At 62.6% G+C, this 11,013-nt stretch overlaps 1 protein-coding gene across 1 annotated transcript in view; it reads right to left on the bottom strand.

Annotated features, from left to right (window-relative positions):
• Positions 1–278: 278 nt before the first annotated feature.
• POU6F1 (POU class 6 homeobox 1) overlaps positions 279–11,013 on the bottom strand; it is a 32,691-nt gene continuing 21,956 nt past the window's right edge. The window contains 6 exon segments of the mRNA XM_064734816.1: positions 279–2,514; positions 4,796–4,967; positions 6,980–7,109; positions 7,467–7,709; positions 8,346–8,471; positions 10,050–10,222. Of these exon segments, the coding sequence (XP_064590886.1) occupies positions 2,109–2,514; positions 4,796–4,967; positions 6,980–7,109; positions 7,467–7,709; positions 8,346–8,471; positions 10,050–10,222 (1,250 nt within the window). The 3' untranslated portion in view covers positions 279–2,108.

Here is an 11,013-nt window from a genome sequence, read left to right as displayed (position 1 = left end):
TAGGCTTCGCCGCGTGACGGGCGGCCACAGTAACCAATAGAGAGCTGCGCGCCGGGCAGGCAGCTCGGGGATTGGCTGGGGGGCGTGGCCGCGGCGGCGTGCGGCGCTGGGCTCTGTGAGGCGCTGGGCTGTGCGCGGCGCCTCCTGTGGGAGCGCGGGTTCGATTCCCGCTGCTGCCTCTGCCCGGCCACGGACGGGGGGCGAGAAGGAGGAGGGGACCCCCCCCCCCGGCCCCCCAAATCCTGAAAAAAGGGGAAAGGAAAAGAAAAAAGAAAAATACTGTTTATTTCACACCACTACATCAAGTGCATCAGTCTGCCGCGGCCCCAGCGGGCGCCCCCGTGTCCCCCCCAATCGCTCAGGGCAGGGGGAGCTGGGGAGGGGGCGCTGCCTCTGCTGTGGGGTTCACGCCCCCCAAACCCGGCGGAGATGTCCCCAAAATCCACCCACGGGACGTCCCCAAGGTGGGGGATCACCCCCAGAAGCCCCTCACGAGGCGGGGGACCCTCAACGTGGGGGTGACATAAATTTGGGGTCACCCCCGGTGAGCCGTAACATCGCCTCAGAAACACAGGGAAAAGGGCAAAACCCAGGAAAATGGAAATCGCTGATTGTGGGTGGGTGGGTGACACTCGGGGGGGATCTGTCACCATATGTGTCACAGGTGGGGTCGTGTGTGAGAGGAGGGAGCGGGGGGGACACACAGGCACAGGTGGGCACAGGTGGGCACAGGCACAGGCACGGGACAGAGGGACAAATCCATAGCCAAAGGGACAAATCCGGTGGCCAAAGGGACAAATCTGTGGCCAAAGGGACAAATCCATGGCCAAAGGGACAAAATCTGTGGCCAAAAGGACAAATCCATGGCCAAAGGGACAAATCCAGTGGCCAAAGTGCTGATGGCTGGAGGTCAGGGGGCTGTGACTGGTGGGACACACAGAGGGATTCCCAGTGCTCCCAGTTCAGGGCGCTGAGGGCACAGGGGGGTGGGCACAGGTACGGGCACAGGGCTGGAGGGACACAGGGGTGGCCAAAGGGACAAAATCAGTGGCCAAAGGAATGATGGTAGGTGGTCAGAGGGGAAATGTGATTGGGAACTGGGATGTTCCCAGTGCTCCCAGTTCAGAGCTTGTGGAAGACATTGAAGGTTGGACACAGGTGAAGGTGTGGTGGTAGAACCAGGTGGCACAGGGACAGGTGTGGGGGTGGAACAGGTGGCAGAGGGACAGAACAGTGCCCAAAGTGCTGCTGGCAGGAGCCTGCGAGGACACAGGGGCGCTCCCAGCGCTCCCAGTTTAGGGCATGTGGGAGTCTCTGAGGGGCAGAGTGGGGATGAACACAAGCACAGGTGTGCTGGACACAGGTACAGGTGTGGTAGACGCAGCTACAGGCATGGTGGACATGGGTACAGGTGTGATGGACACAGGCATGGGCATGGTGGACACAGGTAAGGACCTGGGCACAGCTACAGGTGTGCTGGACATGGGTACAGGCATGGTGGACACAGGCACAGGTGTGGTGATGGAACCAGGTGGCACAGGGACAGCTGTGGTGGTGGAACAGGTGACACAGGGACAGGTGCGGTGACAGAACCAGGTGGCAGAGGGACAGAGCAGTGCCCAAAGTGCTGTGGCAGGAGCCGGGGGCGCTCCCAGCTTGGGGCACTGGTATTTGCTGAGGGGGCAGAGTGGGGATGGACACAGATACAGTCATGGTGGACATGGGTACAGGTGTGGTGCTGGAACAGGTGACACAGGGACAGGTGTGGTGGTGGAACAGGTGACACAGGGACAGGTGCAGTGACAGAACCAGGTGACACAGGTGCAGGTGTGGTGGTGGAACCACCTGACACAGGTACAGATGTGGTGACAGAACCAGGTGACACAGGGACAGGTGCGGTGACAGAACCAGGTGGCACAGGGACAGGTGCAGTGACAGAACCAGGCTGCAGAGGGACAGAGCAGTGCCCAAAGTGCTGTGGCAGGAGCCGGGACGGACCCGCGGGCGCTCCCAGCGCTCCCAGCCCGGCGCCCCGGGCGCTGCTGTACCCGGTCCGGTCCGGTCCCGGTGTCGGTGTCGGCGGGGCAGAGCCGGGCCGGGCGCGGCCCTCAGGGCACGTGGAACACGTTCAGCTTGCTGGTGTTCTTGAGCGTCTGGCGGCGGTTGCAGAACCACACCCGCACCACCTCCCGCTCGTAGCGCAGCTCCTGCGCGATGCGCGTGATCTCCGCGCCCGTGGGCAGCGCGTTGCGCTCGAAGTGCGCGTTGAGCGCCTCCAGCGCCTGCGGCGTGAACGAGGTGCGGCGCTTGCGCTTCTTGCCCGGCTCGCCGCCCACGAACTCCAGCAGGTGCTGCTGCCCCTCGCGCTGCCGCTGCTCCGCCTCCCGCAGCCACTTCTCCAGCACCGGCTTCAGCTTCTGCGCGCTCTTGGGCGTGATGTCCAGCTTCTCGAACCTGGGGACACAGAGGGGACACTCAGGGGGGACACTCAGCGTGATGTCCAGCTTCTCGAACCTGGGGACACAGAGGGGACACTCAGGGGGGACACTCAGCGTGATGTCCAGCTTCTCAAACCTGCGGGGACATGGGGACATGCAAGGGACACTCAGGACACACTACTCAGGGGACACACAGGGAACACTCAGAGTGATGTTCAGCTTCTCCTAAGAGGACATGGGGACACTCAGGAGACACACAGGGGACATTCAGGGGACACTTAGGTGTGATGTCCAGCTTCTCAAACCTGGGGGGACACGGGAGGGACACGGGACACTCAGGGCACACTACTCAGGGAACACTCAGGGGACACTCAGAGTGATGTCCAGCTTCTCAAACCTGCGGGGACATGGGGACACTCAGGGGACACTCAGGGCGGGCACTCAGGGGACACTTAGGGGACACAGGGGGGATGTCCAGCTTCTCAAACCTGAGGACACATGAGGGACACAGGGGACACTCAGAGGGGACACAGGGGACACTGGGCAGGGATATCTTGGGGCTGACGTCCACCTTGTCAAACCTGAGGGGATGTGGAGGCCACAGGAGACCCTCAGGGATGGGGACAAGGGGACAGCAGGCTGGGACTGGGGGTGACAGTGAGGGGGAGGAATGCCCAGCACCCCCTTGGCCCATTCTTTCCCTTTCTCACCCTCCTTCCTTTTCTCTCACCCTCCTCCTTTGCCCCATTTCCTTTGATTTCTCACTTTCCTCCTCAGCCCATTTCCTTCCTTTCCTCTCAGTTTCCTCCTTTGCCCATTTCCTTCCCTTTCTCACTTTCTTCCTTTGCCCATTTCCTTCCTTTTCTCACTTTCCTCCTTGGCCCCATTTCCTCCCCTTTCAGTTTCCTCCTTTGCCCATTTTCCCTTTTCTCAGTTTCTTCTCTGTCCCATTTTCTTCCTTTGCCCATTCCTTCCCTTTCTCTCACTTTCTTCCTTTGCCCATTCCCTTCCTTTTCTCATTTTCCTCCTTTGCCCATTTCCTTCCTTTTCTCTCAGTTTCCTCCTCTGTCCCATTTTCCTCCTTTGCCCACTTTCCTCCTTTGCTCCATCTCCTTCCTTTTCTCACTTTCCTCCTTTGCCCGTTTTCCTCCTTTCCCCCCCCCTCCTTTGCCCATTTTCCCTTTTCTCAGTTTTCTCCTCTGTCCCATTTTCCCCCTTTGCTCATTTTCTTCTCCAGTTCCCCTCCCTCCCCCTCTCCTCCTTTCCCAATTTTCCTTTTCCTCTCTTTCCCCATTCTCAGCTTTTCCTCCTTTCCCAGACTTTTCCTCCTTCTCTCCAATTTCCTCCAGTTTTCCCCCCATTCTCCACCTCTCCCTTCCCCCAGTTTTCCATCTTTTCTCCTTTCCTCCTCCTGTCCCTGTCCCTGGGCCTGCCCCGTGTGACCATCCTGTCCCCTCACCTGCAGCTGGCCCTGTCCTGGCCCTGTCCCCCCAGGTGCCATTACCTGTCTCCCAGGTGACATTACCTGCAGATGGCCCTGTCCCTGTCTCTATCCCCTCAGGTGACATTACCTGTCCCTGTCTCTGTCCCCTCAGGTGACATTACCTGCAGATGGCCTTGTCCCTGTCCCGTCCCTATCCCTGTCCCCCCAGGTCACATTACCTGCAGATGTCCCCTCAGGTGCCATTACCTGTCCCTGTCCCCCCAGGTGACATTACCTGCAAATGGCCCTGTCCCTGTTCCCATCCCCTCAGGTGCCATTACCTGCAGATGACCCTGTCCCTGTCCCCCCAGGTGACATTACCTGTCCCCCAGATGCCATTACCTGCAGATGTCCCCTCAGGTGCCATTACCTGTCCCCAGGTGCCATTACCTGTCCCCCCAGGTGACAATACCTGCAGATGTCCCCTCAGGTGACAATACCTGTCCCTGTCCCCCCAGGTGCCATTACCTGCAGATGGCCCTGTCCCTGTCCACTGGTGACAATACCTGCAGATGGCCCTGTCCCTGTCCCCTCAGGTGCCATTACCTGCAGATGGCCCTGTCCCTAGGTGCCATTACCTGTCCCCTCAGGTGCCAATACCTGCAGATGGCCCTGTCCCTAGGTGCCATTACCTGTCCCCTCAGGTGCCATTACCTGCAGATGTCCCCTCAGGTGACAATACTTGCAGATGGCCCTGTCCCTGTCCCCCAGGTGCCATTACCTGTCCCCTCAGGTGACAGTACCTGCAGATGGTCCTGTCCCTGTCCCCCAGGTGCCATTACCTGTCCCCTCAGGTGACAGTACCTGCAGATGGTCCTGTCCCTGGCCCTGTCCCTGTCCCCAGGTGCCATTACCTGTCCCCAGGTGCCATTACCTGCAGATGGCAGACTGGCTGTAGGCGGGGCCCTCGGTGGCCGTCAGCGCCTGCCCCACCTGGGTCTGGGTCAGCCCCAGCGAGAGGCGCCGCAGTTTGAAGTTCTTGGCGAATTCCCGGATTTCCTCCAGGTTGATCCCGTCCTCCTCGGCGCTGGGCGGGGCGGGGGGCTCTGGGGGGCACGGGGCGGGGGTGAGCCTGGGGTTGGGGACCCCAGAACCTGCAGTGGCCAGGGGAACCTGCCCAGGGACCCCAGAACCTGCTGTGCCCAGGGACCCAGAGCCTGCTGTGCCCAGAGCCCACTGTGCCCCCAGATCCCAGAGCCTGCAGTGCCCAGGGAGCCCAGAGCCTGCTGTGCCAGGGGACCCCAGAACCTGCTGTGCCCCCATATCCCAGAGCCCACTGTGCCCAGGGGACCCCAGAGCCTTCAGTGCCCAGGAACCCAGAGCCCGCTGTGCCCAGGGGAACATGCCCAGGGGACCCCAGAGTCTTCAGTGCCCAGGGAGCCCAGAGTCTGCAGTGCCAGGGGACCCCAGAACCTGCTGTGCCCCCATATCCCAGAGCCCACTGTGCCCAGGGGACCCCAGAATCTGCTGTGCCCAGGAACCCAGAGCCCGCTGTGCCCAGGGGAACACGCCCAGGGGACCCCAGAGCCTTCAGTGCCCAGGAACCCAGAGCCTGCAGTGCCCCCAGACTCCAGAACCGGCTGTGTCCAGAGCCCACACCTGCTGTGCCCAGGGACCTCAGAATCTGCTGTGCCCAGATCCCAGAGCCTGCAGTGCCCAGGGACCTCAGTCCCTGTTATCCCTTTTCCCCTGGACCCCAGACCCAGCGCTTCCTCCTCCCCGTGGTTCCCTGACTCTGGTAATCCCAAAGACCCCAGGCCCTGTTATCTCTCCTCCCAGTTCCCCTTATTCCTCTGCCCCGTGACCCCAGACCCCCATTGCCCCTTTCCCCAGGGACTTCAGACCTCATAATCCCTCTTCCCAGGGACCCCAGACCCAATTATCGCTTTTTCCCACAGTCCCTCTTATCTCTGCCCAGGGATCCCACACTTTGTTATTCTCCTCCCAGGGATCCCAGACTGACATCTCACCGCAACACCAACCCTTTCCAGGGGAAAGTCCCTGTAATTACCAGGGGATCCCAGTCCCTGTTATCCCTCTTCCCAGTTCCCCTTCTCTCTCTGCCCAGGAATCCCAGACCCCATTATCCCTTTTTCCCACAGTCCCACTTATCTCCTCCCCCAGTTCTTCTTATCTCCTCCCACACTTTGTTATTCTCTTCCCAGGGATCCCACATTCTGATCTCTCTCTTCCCAAAACTTTCCAGACCCCACTATCGCCAGGGGACCCCAGACCCCATTATCCTCCTCCCAGGGACCCCAGACTCCATTATCCCTTTTTCCCACAGTCCATCTTATCTCTTCCCAGGGATCCCACACTCTGATCTTCCCAACACTTTCCAGACCCCACTATTACCAGGGGACCCCAGATCCCATTAATCCCTCTCCCCACGCGATCCCAGTTCTTGCCATGCCCCTTCCCACTATCACCCCTGAGCCCACCCCCCCGTGCCAGCTCTGCCACCCCCCTCCCAGTCCCCCTGCTCCAGTGCCCCAATTCTCCCAGTCCCACTCCCAGTATCCAATGCTCCCAGTGCCCTCAGTGCCCCCAGTGTCCCCAGTCCCCCCAGCGCTCCCAGTGCTCCCAGTTCTCCCATTGCTCCCAGTGCCCCCAGCACTCACTGGCCACCAGTGCTCCCAGTGCCCCCAGTTCTCCCATTTCTCCCAGTGCCCCCAGTGCCTCCAGCTCCCAGTCCTTCCAGTAGCCCCCAGCCCCAGTTCTCCCAGTCCCCCATTCCCCAGTGCCTCAGCTCCCATGCTCCCATCCCCAATGCCCCCAGTGCCCAGCACTCACTGGCCACCAGTGCTCCCTGCCCAGAGCTCCCAGCCCCAGTCCCCCAGCACTCCAGTGCTTCCAGTCCCCAACTCTATTCTCCATGCCCCGTCCCCAGTCCCAGCGCCCCAGCACTCACTGGCACCCCTCCCAGTGCCCCCAATTCCCCCCACATCACTGGCCCGTCCCCCCAGTTCCCCCCAGCACCCCCAGCACTCACTGGCAACCAGTGCCCCCAGTTCCCCCCCAGTTCCCCCCAGTCCCCCCCAGCACCCCCAGCACTCACTGGCCACCAGCTGGCTCACGGTCGGGGTCTCGGAGCCCGGGCCGGGCCCCGGCGATGGCGGCACCGACACCTTGGGCACGGCCGGGGGGCTCGGCCCCACCCCCGCGGGGGCCGGCTGGATGGGCTGGACCTGGGGGGACCCAGGGGTGACATGGGGGGGGGCTGGGGGTGACAGGGCGGGCTGGGGGGCTGGGGGAACCAGGATGACTTGGGGTGTGGGGGCTGGGGGTGACCCGGGGTTCAGATGGGGGGACCGGGGTGGCATGGGGGGGCTGGGGTGACATGGGGGGATATGGGGGGGACCTGGGGGGACTCGGGGCCGGGTGGATGGGCTGGACCTGTGGGGACCAAGAAGTAACATGGGGGTGACATGGGGGGGGGCTGGGGGTGACAGGGCGGGCTGGGGGGGGCTGGGGGAACCAGGGTGACTTGGGGGGGGCTCTGGGGGTCTCGGAGGGGTTCAGGGGTTCTCAGGCTGCGGCCTCACCTCGCTCTTGATGGGGGGCTGCTCAGCGGGGCCGTTTTTCTTGCCGGGGGCGGGCGCGGGGGGCGCGGTGGCCAGGGCTGTCCCCGTGGCCAACGTGGCGCCCAGCGTGGCGATCACCTGGCCCTGCGCGTTCAGCAGCAGCTGCGGGGTCACCGCTGTCACCTGCAGGCTGGCCGGGGCCGGCGCGGGGGCGGCCGCGGCCACCCCGGGGGGGGCCACGACCCACGGCAGGGTCCCGATCACCTGGGGGGGACACAGAGATGGGGGACCCCAAAACACACACCCCGAGGGGGGGAAAAACGCCCACGGAGGTCCGATCACCGTGGGGGACCCCAACCCGCACCCAGGGGGGGCCAGGCCACGGCAGGGTCCCGATCACCTGGGGGGGGACACAGAGAGCTGGGGGACCCCAAAACACACACCCCGAGGGGGATACAACCCGGACCGCCAGTGTGGCACCTACGGGACAGGACATGCAGGGTCCCGATCACCTGGGGGGGACACAGTGATGGGGGACCCTAAAAACCTGCCCCAAGGGGGGGATACAACCCCGGGAGCTGCTGGGACCCCGCCCCAGGTGACACAGACCCGAGGGGGGGCCACGACCCACGGCAGGGTCCCGATCACCTGGGGGGGAAGCATTGGGGACAATACCACCCCGAGGGGGATACACCGGAGCTGCTGGGACCCCCGCCCCAGGTGTGGCAGCCCTGAGGGGGGGACAGGACCCATGGCAGGGTCCCGATCACCTGGGGGGGACACAGCGATGGGGGACCCCAAAACACCGCCCCGATGGGGGACACGGCCCCGGGAGCAGTCGGGACCCCCGCCCCAGGTGTCACCGCCCCGGGGGGGGCACGGACAGGGGACCCCGCGTACCTGGCCCTGGGCGGTGCTCAGGAGCTGCCCCGGGATCCCCTGCACGCTGGGCAGGGGGGTGGCGATCACGGGGGGGGCGCTGAGGGACCCCAGGATCTGCGGCTGCGCCCCCAGAGCCGCCGTGAGCTGCGGGATGGAAACGGGGTCAGAGCGGGGCCGGGGGGCACCGGGACCCCAGGGGAGCGTCCCCCCACCTCCCAGTGCCCGCTGGAGTCCCTGGGGGTCCCTAAATCCAAAAATCCATAAATCCATAAATCCATCTGCAGGGAGCTGCCCAAAGCAGAGCTGCAGCTTCTTGGGGTGGGGAAACTGAGGCAGGGATTGTGTTCAGGGAAACTGAGGCAGGGATTGTGTCTGGGGAAACTGAAGCTGGAATCCTGCACTGGGGAAACTGAGGCAGGGATTGAATTCAGAGAAACTGAGGCTGGGATTGAGTTCGGGGAAACTGAGGCTGGGATCCTGCCTGGGGAAACTGAGGCAGGGATCTTTCATGTAAAACCAGGCTGGGATTGTGCACAGGGAAATTGAACATTGCCTGGGGAAACTGAGGCAGGGATCCTCGGCAGGGACACTGAGGTCACAACCTGCCACATGGAAACTGAGAGTAGGATCCTGCCTGGGGAAACTGAGGCACAGATCCCACCTGGGAAACTGAGGCAAGGATCCTATCCTGGGAAACTGAGGCAGGGATCTCATTCTGGGACAGGGGGAACTGGGATCTTATATTGGGAAACTGAGGCAGGGATTCTCTCTAGGGCCATGTGGAAAGTGAGAGTGGGATCCTGCTTAGGGAAACTGAGGCAGGGATCCTGAACAGGGAAACTGAGGCTGGGATCGTGTTCTGGGGAAACTGAGACCAGAATCCTGCTTGGGGAAACTGAGGCTGGGATCCTGCCTGGGGAAACTGAGGCAGAAATCCTGTTCTTGAGAAACTGAGGCTGGGATCTCATTCTGGGCCCTGGGGCTGGGATCCTGCCTGAGAAACTGAGGCAGGAATCCCGTTCTGGGACACGAGGCTGTGATCCTGCCTGGGGAAACTGAGGCTGTGATCCAGTTCTAGGACACAGGGGGTGGAATACTGCCTGGAGAAACTGAGGCTGGGATCTTGCTCTTGGAAACGGGGGCTGCAATCCTGCTTGGGGAAACTGAGGCTGGGATCTCATTCTGGGACAGGGGGACTGGAATCCTGCACTGGGGAAACTGAGGCAGGGATCCCACCTGGGAAACTAAGGCAGGGATCCTGCACTGGGGAAACTGAGGCAGGGATCCCATTCTGGGCCCCGGGGCTGGGATCCTGCCTGGGGAAACTGAGGCAGGGATCGTGTTCTGGGGAAACTGAGACCAGAATCCTGCTTGGGGAAACTGAGGCAGGGTTCCTGCACAGGGAAACTGAGGCTGGGATCTCATTCTTGGAAATGGGGGCTGGGATCCTGCCTGGGGAAACTGAGGCAGGGATCTTGCACATAAAATCAGGCTGGGATTGTGTTCAGGGAAACTGAACATTGCCTGGGGAAACTGAGGCAGGGATCCTGCCTTGGGAAACTGAGGCTGGAATCCTATACTGGGACGCGGGGGCTGGATTCCTCGCTAGGGAAACTGAGGCAGGGATCTCGTTCTGGGCCCCGGGGCTGGGATCCTGCCTGGGGAAACTGAGGCACGGCCCCGGCCCCGCCATTCCCGGCCCGGGCCGGGCTCGCTCCTTACAATGCCGGGGTTAAAGGCCAGTCCGGCGATCTGGGGCTGCGCGGCCACCGGGGGCTCCTTTGGGGGCGTGGGCGCCGGGGGGGGCTGGGGCAGCAGCGGGGGCTGCCCCGGGGGCGGGCGCGGCGCCGGCACCGCGGGCACGGCCGGGACGGCGGGGCTGAGCACGGCGGCGGCTGCGGAGAGACGGAGACACCGTCAGTGATGGCACCGGCACCGCCACAACGCGCCCGTGTCCCCCCGCCCAGCCCCGGGTGTCCCCTCCCTCCCGGGGGTGTCACCTGCACCCGGCGCTGCTGCCCGAAATGGCCCCGACACACCTGGCACAGGTGAGGGGTCACTAAAGCCACCCAGAGCTGGGGTCGATCCCTCCCCGTCCCCACCTGGAGGTGCTCACACTCGTGTGGCGGAGGGGGCACACCTGGAACCTCAAACCTGGACCTGGAGCCAAAAATCTGCACCTGGTGCCACACCTGGAACCCCAAATCTGCACCTGGAGCCCTAAATCTGCATCTGGAGCTGCACCTGAAACCCCAAATCTGCACCAGGTGCCACACCTGGAGTCAAAAATCTGCACCTGGAGTCACAGCTAGAGCCCCAAATCTGCACCTGGAACCCCAAATCTACGCCTGAAACTACGCCTGGAACTACACCTGGAGCTCCAAATCTGCACCTGGTGCCACATCTGGAGCATACACCTGCGATACTCAAATCCCCCAAATCCAAGCTCACTTCAGAGCTCTCCTGCAGCCGCACCTGGAGCCCCAAATCTCCATCTGGTGCCACATCTGGAACCCCATATCTACACCAGGTGCCACACCTGGACCCTAAAAGCTACACCTTTAATACTCAAATGCCCCAAATTCAAGTCCATTTGAGACACATCCCGCAGCCACACCTGGAGTCCCAAATCTACACCAGGTGCTACACCTGGAAATCTATACCAGGTGCCACATCTGGAGCCTCA

The sequence above is a fragment of the Zonotrichia leucophrys genome, chromosome 29, assembly GCF_028769735.1.
Source record: "Zonotrichia leucophrys gambelii isolate GWCS_2022_RI chromosome 29, RI_Zleu_2.0, whole genome shotgun sequence".
NCBI classification, from domain to species: Eukaryota; Metazoa; Chordata; class Aves; order Passeriformes; family Passerellidae; genus Zonotrichia; species Zonotrichia leucophrys.
Note: the sequence above shows the minus strand (reverse complement) of the source record. Positions and strands in the feature narration are given on the sequence as shown.